Source organism: Carettochelys insculpta, chromosome 3 (genome assembly GCF_033958435.1).
Source record: "Carettochelys insculpta isolate YL-2023 chromosome 3, ASM3395843v1, whole genome shotgun sequence".
Lineage (NCBI taxonomy): Eukaryota > Metazoa > Chordata > Testudines > Carettochelyidae > Carettochelys > Carettochelys insculpta.
Genome location: NC_134139.1, coordinates 211,200,717 through 211,226,587, shown reverse-complemented (window position 1 = coordinate 211,226,587; position 25,871 = coordinate 211,200,717). Strand labels below are relative to the sequence as shown.

At 49.6% G+C, this 25,871-nt stretch overlaps 1 protein-coding gene across 1 annotated transcript in view; it reads left to right on the top strand.

The window, feature by feature from the left end:
• Positions 1-25,871, top strand: part of PPM1G (protein phosphatase, Mg2+/Mn2+ dependent 1G) — a 53,454-nt gene that overhangs the window by 5,296 nt on the left and 22,287 nt on the right. Inside the window, exon 2 of the mRNA XM_074991597.1 lies at positions 9,681-9,750. Coding sequence (XP_074847698.1) covers positions 9,681-9,750 — 70 coding nt within the window. The remainder of the gene's footprint in view (positions 1-9,680; positions 9,751-25,871) is intronic.

Below are 25,871 nucleotides of genomic sequence, written 5' to 3'. Positions count from 1 at the left end.
CCTCACGGATTACAGCTCTCCACTGGTGATAGTCTTGGGCCGTCTACACTTGTTCTGCCCACGGTAGACACAGATGCTGATCTTTTTCATGTGTGCCTTCAGCATGTCCTCATATCACTTTCTCTGGCCCCTCATGATGCTCTGTCCTTCCTCCACTTCAGAAAACAGAATCTGTTTTGGGAGGCACTGATCAGACATCCAAACCACATGACCTGCCCGACGACAGCGTTGTTGATAAATGATAATGGCTTCAGTGTTGATCCTGTTTGACTCTTACTGGAGGCTAGAGTTCAAGCACTTATCCTCCTTGGAGATATTTAGGGTTCTCCTGAGACAGCGTTGATGATATATTTCAGGTGCCTTCTAATGATGCTTGTGTGTTGTCCAGGTTTCACATTCGTACAGTAGTGTTGGCACAACCGCTGCATGGTATACACAGAGTAATTTAACACTCTCAGTTAAATATGCTTTGAAGAGGTGTATGGAACCTGGTGTTTAAAAACACTACAACCCATCTACACTAGGGATCCCAATGTTGCTAGCACTGCTGGAGCTGCAGTGGTTGCAGCGAAAGGGAAGAAGTGGGTGTACCCCATGAAAGCTCATCACCTAATAAATTAGCTTGTTAGTCTTTAAAGTGCTACATGCCTGCTCTTTTGTTTTATGAAGATACAAACTAACATGGCAACGTCTTTGTAACTCTTTGAAAGCCTCCCTTGTATAGACAGGGCTCCCGGCTCACTCTTTTTGTCCAAGTATTCTGTCATATCATTCCCTCTACTCTGCACTGGTGAGGCTATATCTGGAATTTTGTGTCCAGTTCTGGGTCCCCCAATGTAGAAAGGATATGGACGCATTGGAGAGGGTTCAGCGGAGGGCAACGAAAATGATTAAGGGGCTGGAGCACATGACCTATGAGGAATGACTGAGAGATTTGGGCTCTAAAGAGGATGGAGAGAGGCTGTTCTTAGTGGTGACAGGTGGCAGAACAAGGAGCAATGGTCTGAAGTTACAGAGGGGGCGGTGTAGGTTGGATATTAGGAAAAACTGTTTGACCATGAGGATGGTGAAGCACTGGAGTGTGTTACCAAGAGAGGTGTTGGAATCTCCATCACTACAGGTTTATAAGTCCCAGCTTGACATACTCATGGCTAGGATGACTTACTTGGGATTTATCCTCCTTCGGGCAGGGGGCAGTACCACATGTTCTCCTGAGGTCCCTTCCAGCCCTAGAATTCTATAATAAGGCATTTAGTAAGGCATTTGATATGGTCTTGCGTGATATTCTTATCAATAAACTAGGCAAATACAACTTAGATGGGGCTACTGTAATGTGAGTGCAAAATTGGCTGGATAACCATACTCAGAGAGTAGTTATTAATGGTTCTCAATCCTACTGGAGAGGCATAACAAGTGGGGTTCCAGGGGGCTCTGTATTGGGACTTGTTCTGTTCAATATCTTAATTGATGATTTAGATATTGGCATAGAGAGTACGCTTATTAAGTTTGCAGATGATACCAAGCTGGGAGGGGTTGCAACTGCTTTGGAGGATAGGGTCATAATTCAAAATGATCTGGATAAATTGGAGAAATGGTCTCAGGTAAACAGGATGAAGTTTAATAAAGACAAATGCAAAATGCTCCACTTAGGAAGGAACAATCAGTTTCACACATACAGAATGGGGAGAGACTGTCTAGGAAGCAGTATGGCAGAAAAGGATCTAGGGGTTATAGTGGACCACAAGCTAAATATGAGTCAACAGTGTGATGCTGTTGCAAATAAAGCAAACAAGATTCTGGGACGCATTAACAGGTGTGTTGTGAACAAGACATGAGAAGTCATTCTTCCGCTCTACTCTGCGCTGGTTAGGCCTCAGCTGGAGTATTGTGTCCAGTTCTGGACACCGCAGTTCAAGAAAGATGTGGAGAAATTGGAGAGGGTCCAGAACAGAGCAACAAGAATGATCAAAGGTCTAGAGAAAATGACCTATGAAGAAAAGCTGAAAGAAGTGGGCTTGTTTAGTTTGGAAAAAAAGAAGATTGAGGGGAGACATGATAGCGGTTTTCAAGTATCTAAAAGGGTGTCATGAGGAGGGAGAGAACTTGTTCTTCTTGACCTCTGAGGATAGAACAAGAGGCAATGGACTTAAACTGCAGCAAGAGAGGTTTAGGTTGTACATTAGGAAAAAGTTCCTAACTGTCGGGGTGGTCAAACAGTGGAATAAATTGCCTAGGGAGGTTGTGGAATTTCCATCTCTGGAGATATTTAAGAACAGGTTAGATAAGTGTCTATCAGGGATGGTTTAGACACTACTTGGTCCTGCCATGAGGGCAGGGGGCTGGACTCAGTGTCCTCTCAAGGTTCCTTCCAGTCCTAGCATTCTATGATTCTATGATATTACTGTAAAACCAGGCCCCCATGGTTGTAGGTCCTGGATGAACAAAAAGGACATTGTCTCTGCCCCAAAGCATTTACAATTTGAGCCTTCCCTGTGAGGGACAGCATTTTTATTATTTGCTGTGAATTATGTGCCATTCAGCCACCTACAATTTATCCTGCCTCCTCTCCCCCTTTATTTTTAATATTGCTCCAGTTTCCTTGGAATTCTCTGGCAAGTGAATGTGCAGGTGGCATTGTGTTATAAGTAGGCTCTGCACCCAACCTGTCACCATAGAGTCACCTTCCACTATCGGTCTCTCCCAGTTTCCTGATTACATTATCCATGTTTGCACCTCAGAAGATACTGTGCTGGATTGTATTTCATAGAATGCTAGAACTGGAAGAAACCTCTAGAGGTCATCAAATCCAGTCTCCTGCACTCGTGGCAGGACCAAGCACCACTCCATCCCTGACAAATTCTTGTCTTACCTGCTCTTAAAAATACCCAGTGGCAGAGATTCCACAACATCCCTAGGCAACTTATTCCAGTGTTAAATGACCCTGACAGTGAGAAATTTTTCCCTAATGTCTAACCTAAGCTTTCCTTGCTGCAATTTAAACCCATTGTTTCTTGTTCTCTTTAATTTCTAATAATAGTATAATTTTTCTCTTTGTAACAACCTTCTAGGTATTTGAAAGATGTTATCATGTCCCTTCTCAGTCTTCTCTTTTCTAAGCTAAACAAGCCCAGTTCTTTCAGTCTTCCCACTAGATCTTTAATCATTCTTGTTGCTCTTCTCTGGACCTTCTCCAATTTGTCCAGATCTTTCTTCCAATTTGGCCCCCAGAACAGGACACAGTTCTCCAAATGAGGCCTAACCAGCCCAGAGTAGAGTGAAAGAATCACTTTTCATGTCTTCCTTACAGCACTACTGTTAATACATCCCAGAATGATGTTTGGTTTTTTTGCAACAGTATCACACTATTGACTCAAATTTAGCTTGTGGTCCACTTTGACCCTTAGATCCCTTTCTGCAGGGCTCCTTCCTAGACAGTCACTTCCCATTTTGTGGGTCTGAAACTGATTATTCCTTTCTAAGTGGAGTACTTTGCATTTGTCCATATTTAATTTCATCCCAGTTACTTCAGACCATTTCTCCAGTTTGTCCAGGTCCTTTTGAATCCTCCAAAGCATATGCAACTGCTCCCAGCTTGGTATAATCTGCAAACTTTATTGGTGTACTTTCTATGCCATTATGCAAAACATGGATGAAGATATTGAGGAGAACCGACTCCTGCAGAATTTCATTCATTCTGCCCTTGCAGCATGACTGTGAACTATTGATAACTATTGTCTGGGAATGGTTGTCCAACCAGTTATACATCCACCTTATAGTAGCCCCATCTAGGTTGTATTTCCCTAGTTTGTTATAAAAAATATCATGTAAGACTGTATCATATGCTTTACTAAAGTTTTATTTATACTGCATCTACCATTTTCCACCTTTATCTAGAAGACTTGTTTTTTCCATCAAAGAAAGATATTAGTTTAGTTTGACATGATTTGTTCTTGACAAATCCATGCTGTTACTTATCACCTTATTATTTTCCAGGTGTTTTCAAATGGATTCGTTAGTTATTTGCTACATTATCTTTCCTGGCACAAAAGTTAAGCTGACTAGTCTGTAGTTTCGTGGACCGTCCTTATTTCCCCATTTATAAATGGGCACTGTATTTGCCCTTTTCCAGTCTTTTGAAATCCCTCCCATCTTCCATTATTTTTCATAGATGACAGTTCATGGCTCAGATAGCGCTTCAATCTTGTGCAATCTAGGATGCATTTCATCAGGTCTTGGTGACTTGAAGATATCAACCTTTTCTGTAATTTTTTAACTTGTTCTTTTCCTATTTTAATTTCTGGACCCATCTTATTTTCTCCAACATTCATCGTGCTAGGGGTCCAGTCACCACTAGCCTTTTTGGTGAAAACTGAAACAAAGAAGTCATTAAACACCTCTGTCATTTCCATGTTTTCTGTGACTGTTTTTCACTTTTAATTGAGCAATGGGTTTACCCATTCTTGGTCTTCCTCTTGTTTCTAGTACCTTTGTAGAATGTTTTCTTATTACCCTTTGGCTGCATCTAAACTAGCCCCTAACTTCGACGGGGGCATGGTAATTAGGTAATTTTGCGGAGTAAAGCAACTTCAAAGTAGTGCGGGCACTTTTGAAGTACCTGCAGCTGACCCGTGGCTACAAGCAAGCCAGCGCTTCAAAGTTTCACACTTTGAAGTTGCTGCGGGGGAGATTTAGCCTAATGAAGTGCTGCATATGCACCGCAGCACTTCATTAGTAATTTCCCAACACGCTAATTACCATGCCCCCTTCAAAGTTGGGGACTAGTCTAGACACAGCCTTTGTCTTTAGCTAGTTTGAGCTCGTTTCGTGCTTTGGCCTTTCTAATTTAGTCCCTGTATACTTTTGCTAATTATTTATGTTCATCCTTTGTGATTTGACCTATCTTCCACTTTTTGTAGGGCTCCCTTTTTATATTTGTATCATTTAACATCTCCTGGTTAAGCTAGAGTAGTCTCATGCCAAAGACATGGCCTGTCTTTTCTGCACAGTGGAATAGCTTGCTCTTGCATCTTTAATAATAGTTCTTTGAAAACTCCCAACTTTCTTCAATTATTCTCTCTCTTCGTCTTGCTTCCCATTGGACTTTACCAACCGTGTGGATTTACTGAAGTCTGCCTTCTTAAAATCTGTTTTCTTTATTTTGCTGTTCTACTTCCTGCCATTCCTTAGAATCATGAACACTTATTGTTTATGATCACTTTCAACCAAACTGCTTTCCACTTTCAAATTCTCAACCAGTTACTCCGTTTGTTAAAATCAAATCTAGAACAGCCACCCCCCAGTAGCTTTCTCCATCTTATGTAAGAGAAGAAGTGTTAGTGAAATTAAGCCAGTGTCATCACATACCCACCCAAATATTATTTGTAGTATCATGGTACCTAGTAACCCCCCTGCTGGGCCAGAACCCTGCTGTGCTGAGTGCTGTACAAAGATGTAATACAAAGATGGCCATGCTTGGAAGCGGGAACATTCTCTCCCCAAGAATGCCTAAATAGTGCATTCAGCATTAATGGTGACCTGCAAGGGCAATTTTTTTGGCGGGAGGAGAGACTAGGGATCGTTTTGCCGCCTTCAGTGGCTGGAGGAGGTCTCTCTCTCTCACACAGTCGTGGTCTTGGCCTGTTCTGACCTTGAGTGGAGTTCTTGTACCCACCTCGAAGTGACTGGGGTGACTGCAGAATTGGTAGGGCAGTGCCATCACTAATAAAATGAAGGCATTTTAGTCTCTATGTTTTCTTTAAACCCAAATAAAACAATCACATGGAAGCAATGTTTTTTGCTAAATATTCAACATCCTTACCACTGTGATAAGGGCTCTGTACTCCCAGGCTGTGTTTCATCCGCCCAAGAAGTCTGACAAAAGCTTTCCTGATACTTCCACAGAGATAAATAAAGGTTTTGCAGGGAAGAGTCTCCTTTCTAGCCTGCCTGTTATACCATTAAAAACATGTAGTAAAGGGCCCATGCCATATTCAAGTTCCTCTGGCAATTTCTGGTTGAGTGTTCAGCTCTGCACTTATTGTCACCCTAACATAGCATTTAATCTGCTATGCCAGTGTAAACATGCCTATTCCAAAGCTCTGAGCACACCCTAGCTCAACAGAACCCTGCCCTCCTGCCTCTGGCCACTTAGGTTAGAAGAGAGAGCAGACTGGTGCTGAAAAATTGTCACCTGCACTGAAACCCCAGGTTCCCCTGTCTGCCCAGTAAGAGCTGACAGGGCTCCAGGCTGGTGGGGCCAGATGACAGCTCTGTCTGCATTGCTTGCCCAGAGCAGTTCCAGCAAGGAATGTTATTTTGTGTTTTTCTCTTTAACATGCTCTCCTTGTGTCCCTGGTGTCTAAGTGCCAGCTTCTAAGGGCAAGGAGCTTGGCTTTAATCTCCATGTGGAGTCCTGCACATCTGCAGTGCTACCTGCAGAGGCTGCAGGGACTCTGTCAACCTTAAAATGTCCTCTGAACACCTGGGTGAAAGGAGTGATTTTATTGGTGTGGTCAAAGCATCTCCGCTAAGAGCAGGAGCAATCCCAGGACTTGGATTTGTAGTGAAGATTTGGTCTGAGTCATAGGTACAGGTGAGCTGTGCCTTGGGCCACTTTCAGCCCTGCCCAAGTGCACCTTTCAGGTGGCAGGCCTGGCTTCTCTCGCTTCTGAAGGATGGGCCTTGTGGTCTAGCTATACTTGGATTGTAACAGAGAGGAAGCCGTGCTAGTCTGTACGCTATCAAAACAAAAAGCAGTCAAGTAGCACTTTAAAGACGAGCAAAATAGTTTATTAGGTGAGCTTTCGTGGGACAGACCCACTTCTTCAGACCAGGTCTGTCCCACGAAAGGTCACCTAATAAACTATTTTGCTTGTCTTAAAAGTGCTACTTGACTGCTTTTTGTTTTTATACTTGCACTGGTTGTCTGCACTGCAGACTCTTCTCTGCCTCATATAACAGGCTAAGTTGTGTTTGGCGCCTGTAAGCTGTCTTCCTCTGGTAAGAGATCAAAACCCACTGCTTCAAAATGCGATGTTTGTCCACCCATAGCTGTGCAGCAAGCTAGGAAAGTGCTGTATGCCAGGGTCTTGCCCACACTCCGTCTCTGGGCGGATTGGCAAGCCCCACTTAACCCAGCTGCTCCCATTGTTGGGGTGGAAAGCAGACTGTGCTGCTGCAGTATACGCCGTCTTTGTCAGACTCTAGTTCAGCTGCTGCTGCCCTCCCCACCTGGGGATTCAGATGATCCCTGAGAGGGAACTAGGCTGCAGTGAGCAGGTGGATTTCACCCATTAGCGGTTTGACGGGTTCCGGGGAGCACAGCTCTCTTTGTCTTTGCTGCTGTTTGCGTGTCCCCTTTGCAGGCTTCTGCCATTGAGGTCATAGCAGGCAGACAGGAAGATACCCAGCAGGCGAAGTGAAGGGCTATTCCCTCCTCCATGGCCTATTGTAGTTACATGGGACGTGTTTCCCTTGCATGTTAGCAGTGCCTCATGCTGGTCACACTTGCTGTGGGTGCATATTTGCACTTGCCTGTGGCGATAGCTTGGTGCCCCTCTCATCTCGACTGTGGAGGTTTGGCTTTGCTTGTGGTCTCTTTAAAATCTGTTCTATTGGGCTGAATAATGGAGAAAGAGAAGTGAGTGAACACTGTGGCTAGTGAATTTTCCTGATGAAGTGTCCGTGTGAGATTGAGTCAGACAGCCCCCCCCACCCAAGTACCAAATGAAGAGCAAAGCACCTGGAGAAACAACTGGTTTGATGGTGTATTGAGCCCTTAAAGAGACTTCAGGGTTTTTCACACAGACGTCTCCTGTCCGTCTGAACCCCAGCCAGAGAACTGCTAGTCTGAAAGGCACATTTTCCTCCTCATTGCGAGCTGCTGTTCCTGGTCCAGGTCTGGGGAGAAGGTGGAGTTTGACCTGGAGCCCTTGATACTATTTCTGATTCACTCTAGTGCCCAGAGGACAGTGGGAGACCATGTCAGTTCTTGAATCAGCCTGTGGTTCATCCACTTGTGCTCATCTGACACTAGCACAGTATTCCCCAGCTAAACTGGGCAGAGTACACTCCCTCCACCCGGCCCCCATGAAGCATTTTATTCACCAGAGTTCTCATTTCCCTATTATAGCCATGAAATATGATGGTACAAGACTCAAGTCTTATGAAACAGTAAAACGAAAAATATTGCTGAATCAAGTGTATTGGCAACAGCAATCTGGTCCACAAGGGCGGAGGAATTCATCCCACTTGCTCATAGACCCTACTGTAGGTGACATCATTCGTCGTGTATTCTAACACCATCTGCCAATCCAAGGTGGATTTTTTGGCATCCCACACCTGCGCATGACTCATCGAATCGTTGCCTACAGTCACAATGTTCTTGGTTTTCCTGTTATCTATGGTGATTTCCTCAAACTCTTGGCCCAGTTTGAAGGAGAGCTCCGTAACTTTAAAGGCACCGTCAGTTCTGATGGGCATCACATTGCTGCGCATGCTGATTATCACCTTAGGTTTGGTCAGACAGCCCATTTTCCTTTGGGCAAAGCCCACTCCCAATTCTTTCATGTCTTCCTCAAAGTTTTCACTGGAGATGAGTTGCCAGGTACACAGGAAGCGCTCAGGAGTTGTGGCAGAGTCCACCTGGCATGTACAGGAAAGGCCTGTGGCCCTGGAGTGCAGAGGCCCCTGTGTGGAGCACAGCGGTGCTCCAGAGCTGATTCCTGCTCTCCATAGGCACTGGAACATGCTCCTTTCTGTCAGGTGGAACTGGGACAGGAGACGGTGCATTATGTGCACGGCTCTGGGCTGCTTATGAATGGGGGAAAGGAGCCCAGCAGTGGAAGGGGCTACTGACTTCCTCTTTCACTTTGTCTGAGTCCTTCAGGGCTTGTCTACAGGGGAACTGGCCAGCACTGTTCCATTGTGTTGCTCCCACTGCTGGTCTCCTGGTGTGCAATATGGTACAGCCATGTGGGTACCCTTCCTCGTGTAGGTAAGCGTTTAGCGTTCTTGGGCCTCTTTCCCCATCTGTACAGCGGGGACAATACCTCTGTCCTGCTACACAAGTGAGGGTGGGGGTAAATACACTGGGGTGGTGTGTTGACAGGGATGGATGGTTGGGTAGGGCTGGATTTAGGCTCAGGCCTGGCAGAATCCCAAGTTATCCTTTTAAAGAGCCTGGAGGGGGCTCCACCTGCTGCTGAAGAGCAGCATGAGTGCTGAAAATTTGCATGGGCTACACTGGTGGTGACTGATAGATAGAGTGTACTGTGGATCTGGGCGTGTCTGAGAGCCCTTAGTATAGCTGTGGAGCTCAGGGGTGAGAAAGAGACAGTCCTGTTTGTTGTATCTGTGCTGACCCGCTCTCAGGAGTTGACAGAGTTAGGTCAATGAAAGATACTATCACTAAGGGAGGAGGAGTTCCTGTACCAACAGTGAAACCCCTTCAGTCACTGAGGGAAGACTCTTTACCACTATGGCCTGTAGCTGTGCCAGTGTAGCAGCTGTAGTGAGACAGGGCCTCAGGCCCTCTGCTTACTGTCTCTGCCTACCTCCATGCACTGTGAGTGCGTCTGTGCCAGTACCATTCTGCCCTGCCCCTGAGCTCTGTGCGTGCCAGGTCACCTGCTGGGAGCCAGTGCAACCTTCGCACTCCTGACTGGTGCTTTCTCTTGCAGGATGCACACAACTGTATTCCTGATCTGGACAGTGAGACGGCCATGTTCTCAGTCTACGATGGACATGGAGGTAACTGCTCCTCTCGCTTTCTCTAGCAATTGTTCTTGGGCAGCTCTGGTCTGCTGCAATGCCTGTCCCGCCGGGGCAACTCTGGCAGTAGAGACCCTGTTCTCTAGGTTGGTCTGAGCATGCCAACGGTAGCACGGTGCTGTGGGAGGAACAGCACTGGGTTGGCACAGTGGGTCATGCACAACCTCTGTCTCTTCAGTGGGAGTTGGGCTTAAGGGTTCCATACCAGTCACCCCAGAGCTGAGCCTGAGCTGTGCAGTTGGGCCGGGGAGCAATGTGAGGGCTCCCATTTGGAGGTGTGTGCGCATGCATCCACAGCGTGGGTCCTGGAGGGAGGTGCACTTCCAGCTGTGCAATGAGGGAATGACTTGGGGTTTGCCATCTGTTCTGAGAAGAGCTGCTTTTGGGGGGCGCTGCATGTTGGTGGGCCTTGGTCCTGCTTTAGTTTCTAGGCTGTAGCTGAATGTCCTTTCATTGCTGCTGCTTGTGCCCATAGAGACCAAGAGATGGAAAAATCTGGTTGGTTCCAGCCAATCCAGGGGGTCTCAAAGTGGGGATTATGACCCCGAGTGAGATTGTTACAGGAGGGGGGTCCCAAGCTGTTTACTTCCACCTCCGAATCCCACTTCACCTCTAGCCCTTGTGTAATAGTGTTAAATACGTTTTTAACAGTGTTTATAATTTAAGGGGTGGTCACACTCTCAGGCTTGCTGTGTGAAAGGGATCACCAATGCAGAAGTGTGAGAATCACGGAGGTAGTCCCTCCCTCTCCACACCCACACTAAGTCAGTACAGTCAGGTCTCAGAGTATACGAGGGTTCCCTTCCACGCACCCTCGTGTAATCCAGATTTCGCGCAAGTTGGGGTCTGGCTTTTTCCCCAGCAGAACACATGTTCTGCAGCTGGGGAAACAGCAGAAAGGTAAGTCTTAGGTTTGGGGGGGTAGTTGGGGAGGGTTAAGCCTGGCGGTAGGTTGGGGCCATGGGAGGTCAGGTGGGGAATAAGGCTGGGGTGGGTTAGGGCTTCAGGGGGGACAGGGTGGAGTTAAGCTGGAGCTGTGTGTGGGGGTGGTGAGCCGGAGCCCTGCTCGGGTGGTGAGCCAGGACACGGCCGAAGGTTGAACTGGAGCCAGAGCCAGGCACGGGTGGTGAGATGGCAGGGGGGTGGACTGGGGGTGGGGGTTGAATTGGAGCCGTGCGTGGGGAGTTTAAGCTGGGGCGCGGAGTGGAGGGTGAACTGGAGCCAGGCACGAGGGGTGGTGAGCCAGAGGTGAGGGTGGCAGGTGAGCTGGAGCTGGGCGTGGGTGGTGAGCTGGCAGGGGGGTTAAACTGGGGGTGAGGTGTTGAACTGGGGCTGCGAGTGAGGTGCTGGGGGGGTTGAACCAGAGCCGTGCGTGCGGGGGATTTGAAACGGGGCTGCATGTGAAGGGTTTGAATTGGAGCTGTGCGTGGGGGGTGGAGGGTGAACCGGAGCCAGGCACGAGGGGTGGTGAGCCAGAGCCAGGGGTGGGGGTGTCAGGTGGGCCGGAGCTGTGCACAAGTGGTGGTGAACAGGGACCAGGGAGGTTGAGTCGGAGTTGCACCTGAGGGGTGGTGAGCTGGCACCAGAGGCAGGGGTGGCGGGTGAGCGGAGCTGGGGGTGGGGCTGAGCCGGGGCTGTGCAGAGCCAGTGGGGTTGAGCCAGGGCTGGGGGGAGCGAGTTAAGCACGTTACAGGGTTTACAATAGGAATTAGGGTCAGAGGTGTAAGAGTGGGGTCACGTCCTCTGAGACCATACTGTGCTAGAGAAGTGGGCCGCAGATTCCATGGAACTAAGCTTTCTGTTTGTGTGTCGGTAGTTAGATTGTGCCCAGGGTAGTTTTCCAGTCAGGATGTGTGTACAGTAAAACCCTGTGTAACTCAGTTTCTTGTAAGTTGGGGCAGGGGGATCCCTCCCTTTTTCTTGGAGCCACTGGGAGCCTGGAACCAGACACAGCAGCACCTGGTCACATTCCATTCTCCTGCTCAGCTGGGAGCCAGGGGCAGGAGTGCCTGCTCAGTCTCCCCACTCCCTGCTGCGCTGGGGAGCCAGGAAACTGACCAAGTGCTGCTGTGCCTGGCTCCCAGCTGTCTGGGGCTGAGGGGCTTCCTCCTCCTCCCAGTAGCGGAGTCCCAGCTGTCTAATGCATATGTTGAAATCATGTACAGCAGGGGTTTACTGTGGTCTGTGCCTGTGGTGTCCACCTTGGTGCAGAAACCTGGTCTGGAATCTCTGCTTGCAGCGTAAACGATACAGTGACACTCACCCCCCATCCCTCACTCCACCCCCTCCAGCCTACCGACAGGTAGCATTTATTTATTTTCAGCCCCACCCTGATGGTATCTGAGCAGCTGGCAGACATGAGTTAATGTAGTGTCACAACAGCCCTGTCAGGTGGAGGAGGGTTGTTATCCTCTGATGGCCAGGTAGGGAACAGACACAGATCAAGGACTTTTTGGAAGTGCAGTTGACTTCAGTTGATGATGGGGTGCTGAACGTGTCTGTGCAAAGTTGCATGCCATCTAGTTGGCCCCAGGTCAGTATGGTGACGACAGCAAGCCCTGCCCTATCCCCTAATGCTGCGTCCCTCGGAAAGCTCTCTTTGAAACCAAATGCTGAAATTCTCAGTCGTCTTATGTATTGTCATAGCATTTCAAGTTGAGAGTATTATTGGTTTGTTACCATAGCAACTACAAGCCTCTGTCATGGGGCAGAACCCCCATGCTAGATGCTTTACACACATGGAATGAAAAGATGATTCCTGCCCCCAAAGTCCTTACAGTCAAACTAAGGACGAGAGGGATGCAGCCAGATGAGAGGTGCAGGGGAGCAGAGAAAGACAGCATTGGTCAGCCTGAGGGGCAGTGATCACAGAATCACAGGGCTGGAAGGGACCTCAGGAGGTCATCTAGTCCAGCCCCCTGCTTCAAGCAGGATCAACCCCCACTAAGTCATCCCAGCCAGGACCTTGTCCAGCCGGGACTTAAAAACCTCAAGGGATGGAGAATCCACCACCTCTCTAGGCAACGCATTCCAATGCTTCACCACCCGCCTGGGGAAGTAGTTTCTCCTAATGTCTAACCTACACCTCTCCCTCTTCAACTTCAGACCATTGCTCCTTGTTCTGCCATCTGACACCACTGAGAACAGTTTCTCACCCTCCTTTTTAGAGCTCCCCTTCAGGAAGTTGAAGGCTGCTATTAAATCACCCCTCAGTCGTCTCTTCTGTAAACTAAACAAGCCCAAATCCCTCAGCCTCTCCTCATAGGTCTTGTGCTCCAGACCCTTAATCATTTTTGTTGCCCTTCGCTGAACCTGCTCCAGCAAATCCACATCCTTTTTATACTGAGGGGGCCCAAAACTGGACACAATATTCCAGATGTGGCCTCACCAGTGCCGAATAGAGGGGAACAACTACTTCTCTAGATCTGCTTGAAATGCTCCTCCTGATGCACCCCAGTATGCCATTAGCTTTCTTGGCTTCAAGGGCACACTGTTTACTCATATCCAGCCTTTCATCCACCATAACCCCTAGGTCCCTTTCTGTCGTACTGCTGCTGAGCCGGTCGGTCCCCAGCCTGTAACAATGTTTGGGATTCTTCTGCCCCAGGTGCAGGACTCTACACTTCTCCTTATTGAACCGCATCAGATTTCTTTTGGCCCAGTCCTCCAATTTATCCAGGTCCCTCTGGATTCTCTCTCTATCCTCCAACGAATCTACCTCTCCCCCTAGTTTTGTGTCATCTGCAAACTTGCTGAGGCTGCAACCCAGTCCCTCATCCAGGTCATTAATAAAGATGTTGAATAACACCGGCCCCAGAACCGAGCCTTGCGGCGCTCTGCTTGAAACAGACCACCATCCAGATATTGAGCCATTGACCACTACCCATTGGGCCCGACCATCAAGCCAGTTTTCTATCCATCTTATAGTCCAAGGATCCAATCCATATTTCCTTAACTTATGGACAAGAATGTTGTGGGAGACCGTATCAAAAGCCTTGCTGAAGTCAAGGTATATCACATCCACTGACTTCCTCATGTCCACAGAGCTTGTTACCTCGTCATAGATGCTAATCAGATTGGTCGGGCAGGATTTGCCCCTGGTGAATCCATGTTGGCTACTTTTGATCGCTTTCCTCTCTTCCAAGTGCTCCAAAACAGATTCCTTGAGGATTCCCTCCATTATTTTCCCAGGAATTGAGGTGAGGCTGATGGGTCTATAGTTCCCTGGATTGTCATTCTTTCCTTAAGATCTCTGAACACCAGCAACCTAGTGGTTGTCAGCTTTATTTGAAGGTTCATAGCAGTGGAGGGGGTGGAAGGAGAAGAATGAGGCAAAAGTGTGGATGTTTGCGTGGAGCTTCTCCCAAGCATGTTGGTAGCAGGGCAGAAAGCTTGAAAATGTACCAAGTGGGCAGTGGAAACTGGCGCCGGGGCCAATTAGAGGCAGGAATCTGCCTTTCTCTGCTGAATGAGAGAGGGCAGGCTGATGGGGACAGGGCATGAAGGCCCTGAGAGTGAGGACAATTAGCGTATGTTTGACACAGAAGAAAAGTGGAGGGGTGATGCAGTCAGAGTGCCCCAAGATAGGATGGGGATCTTTTGCTACAACATTCTGAATGGGTCTAAGTGAGAAAGGGCTGCATTTGTCAAAGCCAGAGAGAAGGGTTCTGCAGTAGTTGAGATGGGCGCACACAGGAGAGTCAGTCTGATTTAGGGTGATTCAAGACCTGCAGCTGCTGGACACTTGAACTGAGCCAGTCTGCCTTTACCAACTGGCTGTCTGGGTGGCTGTGACCTTTTCCAAAGGCAGAGCACAGTGAGGATCCAGGCACTGTCACCTCCAGATTACATGAGGGCTGTGTTCTATGTGAGGGTGCCCCTGGAAAAGATTCACTGATGAGCTGGTGCGGTTATTGAGAAGGGCAACAAAAATAATTAAAAGCATGGAGAAGTTTCTATGTGAGGAGACATTGAAAAGACTGAAACGATCATGTTCTGAATTTGGGGGGAGCATGAGCCGGGATCGAGGAGAGAGAAGACAGAACAGGGCTGGGGAGCCAGATCGTATCTCAAATGTCTGTATACAGTTATGAGAAGGATGAGGAATAAGCAGGAAGAACTTGCAATGCTAGTAAATAAATGCAACTGTAGAATCATAGAATGCTAGAACAGGAAGGGACCTTGAGAGGTTATCGAGTCCAGCCCCCTGCCCTCACGGCAGGACCAAGAACCGTGTAGATCATCCATGATAGGTATCTGTCTAACCTGCTCTTAAGTTTCTCTAGTGATAGAGATTACACAACCTCCCTAGGTACTTTTTTCCGGTGTTTGACCACCGTGACAGTTAGGAAGTTTTTCCTAATGTCCAACCTAAGCTTCCCTCCATCATCAATAACCGTGGGCTCAGCGCCCATTGGTGTCTGATGCCTCTCACTGTTTCCTTCCATCTTTCCCTGTCCAGTGCAGAGTGGCTTAGTTTCTGTAGACTATCTCCACACCAATCTACTACATCATCTATCCATTTTCTGTGGGTTCTGCCTCTCCTGTTCGAACCGTCCATTATGCCGAATACCAGGGTCTTGATTTTTCATTCCTTGTTCATTCTGCAAATATGTCCAAATAGTTGTAGCTTTCGTTTTATAACCTTCTGCAGCAGGTTCTCTTTTGGCTGTATCTTTCTATATAATTCCTCAGTGGTGACCTTCTGCATCCATCCTATTCTCAGAATCTTTCTATAACAACTCCTTTCGAATGCCAATATTCTTCTTTTCGAGTCTTTCGTTATCACCCATGTCTCACATCCGTACGACATGCTGCTGAATACACACATTTTCAAGATGCCCAGCTTTGTTCTTAAGCTAATTGCTTTGTTTTTCCAGATCTTCTCCATCGCCTTCAAACTCGCTCTTGCTTTCGTGATTCTAGTCACAGTTTCCTTCGTATAGTCTAGATCATACGTTATGTTGCTCCCCAGGTATGTGAACTTCTCTACATTCTCTAGTTCAGTCACATCCACACTGATCTTCCTTCCTATTTTCTTATCTCCAAATACCATTGTTTTTGTTTTATCCATGTTCATAATCAGTCCATACCGATTCCCTTTGTTTAACACCCGCACCGTTTTTGCTAGCTTCTCCTCATCTTCCTCTGACAACTATATCATCTGCGAACCTCAAGTTGTTAATTCTAGTCCCAAACCTGAATGGAGGAGGAGGGTTGGTCAGATGTGTGTCAATGCGCTGACCGTCAAGCGACAATACGAATGAAATCTGAAGCCTCTCTTGCTGCAGTTGAAACTCATTGCTCTTTGTCCTCTCCTCAGAGGCCAAGGGGAACAATTTTTCTCTCTCCTTTGTAACCCTCTTTGAGGTACTTGAAAACCGCTATCATGTCCCCTGTCTTCTGTTTTCTAAACTAAACAAGCCCAGTTCTTTCAGTCTTTCCTCATAGCTCGTGTTCTCTAGCCCTTTCATCATTCTAGTTGTTCTCTGAACCTTCTCCCATTTCCCCCATCCCTCTTGAAATGCAGTGCCCAAAACTGGACACAATACTCGAATTGAGCCCTAATCAGTGCAGGATAAAGTGGAAGAATGACTTCCCGCGTCTTGCTCACAACATTCCTATTAATACGTCCCAGAATCATGTTTGCTTTTTTGGCAACAGCATCACACTGTTGACTCATATTTAGCTTGTGGTCCACTATAACCCCTAGATCCCTTTCTGCCGTAGTCATCCCTAGACAGTCGCTTCCCATTCTGTATGTGTGAAACTGATTGTTCCTTCCCAAGTGGAGCACTTTGCATTTGTCCTTATTAAACTTCATCCTGTTTACCTCAGACCATTTCTCCAGTTTGTCCAGATCATTTTGAATTATGACCCTATCCTACAAAGCAGTTGCAACCCCTCCCAACTTGATATAATCTGCAAACTTAATAAGCGTACTCTCTATGCCAATATCTAAATCATGGATGAAGATATTGAACAGAACCAGTCCCAAAGCTCACCCCCTGTGGAACCCCACTCGTGTCCTTCCAGCATGATTGTGGCCCATTAATAGCTATGCTTTGAGAACAGTTATGCACTCACCTTGTAGTGGCCCCGTCATAGCTGTGTTAGCCCAGTTTATTGTTAAGGAAATCATGTAAGATGATATTGGATGCCTTTCTAAAGTCTAGGTGTACCACAACTGCCACTTCTCCCTTACCACAGCACTTGTTATCCTCTCAAAGAAGGCTATCCAACTGGTCTGACATGATTCGTTTACAGATCCGTGCTGGCTGTTCCTATCACCTTATTTTCTTCCAAGTGTTTGCAGATGATTTCCTTAATTACTTGCTCCATTTTCTTTCCTGGGACAGAAGTTAAACTGAGTGATCTGTAATTTCCTGGGTTGCTCTTATTCCCCTTTTTATACATGGGTACTAAATCTTGATCCGCTCCTTGAATATTCTAGGTAGCATTTCATCGGGCCCTGGTGACTTGCAGACATGTACCTTTTCTAAGTAACTTTTAACTTGTGTGATGGAGTGGGGGGAGTGCATGTGTGAGACAAGCAGAGCCCCTCCCAGCGGGTAAGGATGACCCTGAGGCTATAACCTAGGCTGGCAGGTAACACCTCAGCCCTGAACAAAGAGGAGGGTGGAGCCGAGCTGGGTTTGAATTGGAGGGGGCAGTTGAGGCTGGGGGGGAGAGGGAGCTGGAAGACAGCCAGCCGGAGGAGGGGGAAAGCTACACCCCAGAGGGGCACCCCTCGGGGTCTTCTCCCCAGGATGGGTTGGAATGACTGTCTCTGACTGCTGTACTGACGCTTCTGTGAGAAACTGGGCATCTGTTGCCTAATAAACCTCCTGTTGTACCTGCTGAGTGAGTGTCACTCCTGCCAGTGGATGGGGTGCAGTGTAGGGGGACCCCTGAACCCCATCACACTGGTGTCAGAAGTGGGATGCACTGCACCCACGGATGAGCTCCCGGCAGTGGCTGACTGAGCACAGGAGAAGGAAGGAGCCTCACGAGAGCCAGAGGGGTCAGAGGTGGAAAAAAGCGATTCCTGCAGCTGCTGCGGGTGAGTGGATACCCTGCGAGATGGTGGTGAGATGGATTACACCCGACTCCTGAAGGCAGAGCTAGCGGGGCTGTGCAGAGAGAGGGGCCTGACCGTGGGGAAGGTGACTAAGGCCCAGCTGATTGCCCAGCTGGAAGAGAATGACCGATCTGGGGGGCCAGAGCCTGTCCCAGCAGGAAGTGACCGGTCACCCTCAGGAAGCGTTCCCAATTCTCCAACAGCAGCGGGGGCTCGATACTGTGAGACAGACACTGCGCCCACCAGGTTGCGCTCAGCTAGCGGTGGTCCATCGCGGGCAGAGTCGTCCCCCCCACCCCCTGCAGAGCTGCGACGGCTGGAGCTCGAGGTGAGATTAAAGGAACTGGAAGCCCGGGAACGGCAGAGGGAACATGAGCGCGAGGAACGGGAAAGGGAATGCAAGCACAAGCGCCAGCTACAAGAGAGACAGTGGGAGGAGAGAGAGCGGAAGCATGAGCGGGCCATGGCAGAGGCGAGACGCCAAGAGGCCCCAGCTGCAGTAAGCGGGGAGAGGGCCAGGTGGCTTGGGGTGGCCAGTCACTTGGAGACGCGTGTGCTGGCCCAGTGTCAGGACACGGGACATGGACGAGTTCCTTACCGCCTTTGAGCGAGCCTGTGAGTTGCATGAGGTTCCCCCAGCCGAATGGCTCCAACACCTCACCCCTTTGCTGGGCCAGAAGGCCGCAGCGGTGCTCAGCCAGCTGGAGGGGCTGCAGCCTGGGGACTATGAACGGGTCAAACAGGCCCTGCTGCATAAGTTTGGGCTGACTCCGGAGATGTACAAGAAGAGGTTTCAGGAGGCGCAGAAGAGGCCAGAGGAAACCTATGTAGATGCAGCCTCCCGCCTGAGGCAGTACTACCAGAAGTGGGTGTTCGGGATGGGAGTCCAGTCTATAAAGGACATGGTCGAGCTGGTGGTTCTGGAGCGATTCTACGAGATGTGCTCACCTGACCTGAGGGTGTGGCTCGTGGACCGGACTCCTGGGAGATCCACACAGTGCAGGGAAGCTGGCAGATGACTTCACAGACAGCCGGGCCATGTTTGAAAGTGAGCCCCAGAAAGAGAGGGAGTCCCAGAGAGACGAGGAGTCTCAGAGAGACCGGTTCCTGCCTGTATGACAGAGGGGATCACCGCTTGGACGCGTCCAGGAAAGAGGTGCTGGCTGCCAACCCCGCAGAGGGCCGAGCAGAGCCTGGACAGAGCAGCCGGACCGAGGGACACAGCAAGACTCGGGCTGTTATTGCTGTGGGCGAAAGGGGCACAGATCAGCCTAGTGCCCCAAGTTCCCAGACAGGTTGAGCAGGTCAGGGAGTCAACTGGGTGGAGTCCCAGAAGCAAGAGGGGCTGGCGACCAAGGCGGGTGGTGCTGACAGTGGGTCCTCAGATTGGGCCGAGTCCGCCCCACAGACCAGCTCCTCAGGGGGACCAAATGCTCAGAAATCAATTTACAGAGTGGGGAAGGCAATGCCTCTGCGGAGCAAGTGTCTCACACCCCTTGAGGTAAGCAGGAGAAAGGTCACGGGGTTCTGGGACACAGGTGCTGACGTGACGCTGGCCCAACCCAGGGTGGTGGCACCGGGCTGGATGATACCCAGTTACCACCTGACTGTAATGGGAATTGATGGGACCCCTTTCAATGGGGGGACAAGGAAGGCCCCAAGGAGGTGGGCGTGCACAGCCATTTGCCGGCGGATATACTGATGGGGGGTGACCTAGAGAACTAGCCAGGTGAAAGCCCTCATGCCCTGGTCTTGACCTGTAGCCAAAGAAAACGAGGGGTGCTCTCCCTGGGTTCAGGGGTACATACCCAGCCAAAGCCACAGAAGCCAACCCTGAGAGAAAGGGGGCTGTCAAAAACCAGATCTCACAGGCCAGTGGTGCTGGAGCCAGGCAAGCAAGGGGAAGTGGCTTCCGCCACGCCCCGGCTGAAGAGTTTCAGGCAGAGCAGCAGAGATACCCCTCCTTGCAGAAGCTGAGGGAACTGGCCAGTCTCAGCCCAGCTCTATAGCTGGGTGCGGGGGCGGGGGCTGCAGGGAGAGATTCCTGTGGGAAAAGGGATTCCTGTACCGGGAGTGGGCTCCCAGATGCAAAGCGGAGCCATGGAAGGTCCAGAGACAGCTGGTGGTTCCCCAAAAGTACCGGCGCAGGTTGCTGTACCTAGCCCATGATGTCCCGCTCGCAGGACACCAGGGGATCCACCACACCAGGAGAAGGTTGTTACAGAACTTTTTTTGGCCAGGGATCTTTGCAGCTGTCTGTCTATATTGCCTGTCCTGCAATCCCTGCCAGAGGGTGGGGAAGACGCAGGACAAGGGGAAAGCTGTCCTGAGGCCACTGCCCATCATAGAGGAGCCTTTCCAGAAAGTGGCTATGGACATAGTGGGCCCCTTCAGCAAGGCAACGCGTTCGGGGAAGAAATATATTTTGGTAGTGGTAGATTTTGCCACGCGATACCCAGAAGCAGTGGCCTTGACCTCTATCGATGCTGACACCGTGGCAGATGCACTGCTGTCCATTTTCAGCAGAGTGGGGTTCCCCAAGGAGGTCCTCACAGATCAGGGGTCCAACTTCATGTCAGCCCTGCTGCAAAGCTTGTGGGACAAGTGTGGGGTCCAGCACACCTGGGCCACAGCCTACCACCCGCAGACCAATGGGCTGGTGGAGAGGTTCAGTGGGACTCTAAAGCAGATGCTGAGAACCTTCATGAATCAATACCCCCATGACTGGAACAAGTACTTACCTCACCTGCTGTTTGCATACAGAGGGGTGCCCCAGGAATCCACGGGGTTCTCCCCGTTTGAGCTGCTGTACGGAAGGAGGGTACGGGGACCCCTGGACTTGCTCAGAGAAGAGTGGGAGGGGATGGCCTCTCCTGAAGGGGAGTCAGTAGTACAGTATGTACTGACCTTCCGGGAAAAACTCACCGAGCTCATGGGCCTGGTCAGGGAGAACCTCTCCATGGCCCAAAGGAAGCAAAAGGTCTGGTATGACCATAACGCCCGGGCCCGAGCCTATGCCACCGGGGACCAAGTGATGGTCCTTGTACCTGTGCAGCAGAGCAAGCTGCAAGCGGCCTGGGATGGCCCCTTCAAGGTCATCAAACAGCTAAATGAAGTGAACTATGTGGTGGAACTGTCGAACCCGGCCCACAGCCACCGGGTCTATCATGTGAACATGATGAAACCTTACTGGGACAGAGAGAACTTGGTGCTGGCCGTGTGCAGACACTGGGAGGGGCAGGGGGATGATCCCTTGGTGGATTTGCTCACAGGGACTGGAGCCGGCTCCTTGCTGGAGTCTATTCCCCTCTCAGACCAGCTGACCCCTGCCCAGCAGATGGAGATCAAGGAGGTGCTGCATTCACACCAGCAGCTGTCTTCTGACAGACCCAGATGCACTGACCTAGCTGTCCACTGAATAGAGACAGGCACCCACACCCCTGTGAAGTGTGTGCCATTCAGAGCCACAGGGAAGACGGCTCAGGACATAGAGCGGGAGGTTGAAGACATGCTGGCTCTGGGGGTGATCCAACCCTCCTCTAGCCCCTGGGCCTCGCCCGTGGTGTTAGTCCCTAAAAAAGATGGGTCTGTTCGGTTTTGTGCGGACCATCTCAAGCTTAACGCCATCACTGTATTGGACGCCTACCCCATGCCCAGGCCTGATGATCTCTTAGACAAGCTGGGGGGAGCCCGTTACCTCACCACCATAGACCTCACCAAGGGGTACTGGCAAGTGCCATTAGACCAAGATGCCCAGCTCAAGTCGGCTTTCATCACACCTGTGGGGCTCTACGAATTCCTGGTCCTGCCCTTCGGCCTCAAGGGGGCACCCGCTACCTTCCAGCGTCTGGTGGACCAGCTACTGAAAGGGATGGAGAGCTTTTTCCTGGCTTACATGGACGACATTTGCATCTTCAGCCAGACGTGGGAGGACCATGTGTCCCAGGTCAAGCAGGTGCTGGACCAACTCCAGAAGTCCAGGCTGACTATCAAGGCAGGGAAGTGCAAGGTGGGGATGGCTGAGGTGACCTACCTGGGCCACAAGGTGGGCAGCGGCTGCTTAAAGCCAGAGCCAGCTAAAGTGGAGGCTGTCAAGAGATTGGCCCACACCCCAGACTAAGACACAGGTCCAGGCCTTCATTGGGATGGCGGGGTACTACTGGAGGTTTGTGCCCCACTTTAGCTCCATCGCAGCCCCCCTCACGGAGCTGTGTAAAAAGGGAAGGCCTGACAAGGTGGTCTGGACCGAGCAGTGCTGCCAAGAGGCCCTCTGCGCGCTGAAGGAGGCTCTGGTCAGGGCCCCAGTGCTGGCAAATCCAAACTTCAACAAACCCTTTCTGGTGTTCACCGATGCCTCAGACGTGGGGCTGGGGGCTGTGCTAATGCAAGTGAATGACAAAGGGGAGAAACACCCCATCGTGTACCTGAGTAACAAGCTGCTGCCCCGGGAGCAGAACTCCGCAGCCATAGAGAAGGAATGTCTGGCCATGGTGTGGGCTCTGGGGAAGCTGCAGCCGTACCTGTTTGGATGGCGCTTCACTGTGTACACTGATCACTCACCCCTGACCTGGCTGCATCACATGAAAGGGGCCAACGCCAAGCTCCTGCGGTGGAGTCTGCTCCTGCAGGACTACGGCATGGAGGTGGCCCACGTCAAGGGGAACAACAACACCACAGCCGAGGCCCTGTCACACAGGGAGGGCCCCGAACTGGCTAAGTGACCCTGCTCAGTTCGGTCTGGAAGTGGGGAGAGATGTGATGGAGTTGGGGGAGTGCATGTGTGAGACAGGCAGAGCCGCTCCCAGCGGGTAAGGATGACCCTGAGGCTATAACCTCGGCTGGCAGGTAACACCTCAGCCCTGAACAAAGCTGTTTTTGAATTGGAGGGGGCAGTTGAGGCTGACGGGGAGAGGGAGCTGGAAGGCAGCCAGCCTGAGGCGGGGGAAAGCTGCATCCCAGAGGGGCACCCCTCGGGCTCCTCTCCCCAGGACAGGTTGGAATGACATGTCTGACTGCTGTACTGACGCTTCTGTGAGAAACTGGGCATCTGTTGCCTAATAAACCTCCTGTTGTACCTGCTGAGTGAGAGTCACTCCTGTCAGTGGATGGGGTGCAGTGCAGGGGGACCCCTGAACCCCATCACAACTTTTTTTTTTTTTTTTTTAGTTTCTCTTCTAAACTTATCCACTTACCCCAGGCATTCACTATGTTAGGCATTCTTTTATTGGACTTGATGAAGACCAAAACAAACTTTAAGTCATTAAGCACCTCAGCCATTTCCAAGTTTTCTGATATTGTTTCTCCCTAATCACTGAGCAGTGGGCCTATGCTGTCCTTGGCCTTCCTGTTGCTTTTGATATATTTATAGAATGCCGTCTTGTTGCCCTTTATGTCTCTAGCTAGTTTGAGCTCATTTTGTACCTTGGCCTTTGTCATCTTGCCCCTGCATATCTCTGTTGATTGCTTATATTCATCTTTTGTAATTTGTCCTAGTTTCCACTTTTTATAGGACTCCTTTTTATTTTGGGGATCACGAAAGATCTCCTGGTTATGCCAAAGCAGTCTTTTGCCACACTTTCTATCTTTCCCACACAGTGAAATAACTTGCTTTTTGGCCCTTAATAATATCCTTTTGGAAAACTGCCAACTCTTGAGTTGTTTTTCCTCTCAGTCTTACTTCCCATGGGACCTTACTTATGAGCTCCCTGAGTTTATCAAAATCTGCCTTCCTGAAATCTATTGTCTCTATTATGCTGTTCTCTTTCTACCACTCCTTAGAATCATGAATTCTATGATTTCATGGTCACTCTCTCCCAGGCTGCCTTCCTCTTTCAAATTCTCAAACAGTTCCTCCCTATTTGTTAAAATTAAATCTAGAACATCTTCTCCCCAAGTAGCTTTCTCCACCTTCTGAAATAAAAAATATTGTCTTGAGTGCAGTCCAAGAACATATTGGGTAGTCTGTGCCTCACTGTGTTAGTTTCCCAACATATGTCTGGATAGCTGAAGTTCCCCATCACCATCAAATCCTGGGTTTTGGATGATTTTGTTAGTTGCTTAGAAAAAGCCTCTTTCACCTGGGTAGATGGTCTGTAGTAGACACCCAGTAGGACGTAACCCTTGTTTTTTAACCCCTTTTAACCTAACCGTAACTATGACAATAGATATTGCCGAGAATTGATGGGGTAATGCACATGACTGGAATATTGCTAGAGAAGGGTGCAGCTTGCCCAGAAAGGATGCTTGGGCTGAAGTTGAGATGGAAGTAGGAGACAGGCTTATGGAAATCTCTGGGCAAGTCTAATGGGGATAAAAAATAGAACAGGGATGATGTCATGGTAGGGACCTACTACAGATCACTTAAGCACAGAATCATCCAAAGCACAGGATTTGATGGTGACTGGGATTGTCAGCTACCCAGACATCTGATGGGGAAAGAACACAGCAGGGCACAGATTATCCAACAGCTCTTGGAAGGTGTTGGAGACAATTTTTATTTCTGAAGGCAGAGAAACTTACTAGCACAAAGGCTGTTCTAGATTTGATTTTTGACACACCCGGAGGAATCTTTTGAGAATTTGATTACAAGGAATGATAGTAGAGGAGCAGCAAAATAAGGACAATGGATGACAAGAAAGCTGACTTCTGCAGGATCAGGGAGTTGGTAGGTAAGAACCCATAGGAAGCAAGTCTAAGAGGAAAAACAATTAGAGAGGTGTCAGTTTTTCAAAGAGATTTTGGGGTGCGAGAGCAAACTAGTTTGCTGTCTAGGAAGTATAGAAAGTATGGCAAGAGACCACTCTAGCTCAACCAGGAGATGTTCAATTATCTAAATCAAAAAGGAGTCCTATAAAAATTGGGAACTAGCACAAATCACAAAGGATGAATATAAACAAGTAGTATGTCTGGGCAAAATTAAAAAGACAAAAGCACAAACAACCTCTAACTAGCTAGAGACATAGGGACATAAAGAGTAATAAGAAAATATTCTACTGACATATTGGAAGCTAGAGCAAACGTCAGCAACCTTTCCGAGGCGGAGAGCTGAAATTTAAGCTTTTAAACTCTATGTACGACTTTGGGGTGTGTGGGATGTACAGGAAGGGGTGGTACCTCTGTTGGAGGGACTTGTCGTACCCCTTTGGGGGTAGTCCGCCCACTTTGGTCCCCGCCTGTCACTCAGCTCTCACTTGTGGCTCCAAGGAGCTGCAGCATGCGCAGCGGCCACACCCTGGGCAACGGCTTCGACAGGCCGGCCAAACCAGGTGAGCGTAACCGATGGGGCGCAGACCCTCGGCGAGTTTACAGATGTGCCTACCCAGCATGCGAAGTCAGTCCCGGCGGACTGGGCGGAACAGATCATTTAGATCCAACGGCCGAACCAGGTGAGCGTAGCCGATGGGGCTCAGACCCTCGGCGAATTTACAGATGTGCCTGCCCAGCATGCGAAGTCAGTTCCGGCGGACTGGGCGGAACAGATCATTTAGATCCAACGGCCAAGAAGGCGGTTCTGCAATGCTTTGTGGAAAGTGAAGGGCTTGACAAGGCACGAAAGACGTCAAGGCCATCCACTGCAACCGAAGAAGTTACCAGTCGTGACGATTCTGTGTACCACTGGTGCCTGGCTTCCAAGGTCGAGAGACTGGGATTGCTCCTGTGTAACGGCTCTACCACTTAAAAAGCTTTCACGCACGGGTTCTGTGCAAATCATCATATCATCACATCACCCAAGTCCTGTGGCGATGGGGGAGGGGCGAAGTGACAGGTGGAGGTTACCACTGGGAGTCGTAGTCCCAATCCTGCACATAGGCGGCCTGTGGACAAGTGGTTGTTCAGCTCTGTACCTGGGGCAGCAGAGTTGCCCGGCAGCATCCCAGGTGTCTGAGCAGTCCTCTTTAGGACAGCACTGCTCACCCTGGTAAAGGAGGGGCCTAGAAAAGGTGGCCTAAAAATTGCCTGCCCTACAACAATAACTGGCCAGCAAGCCGCGGCTGGCAGTTCAACCCTACTTGTGGTTGAA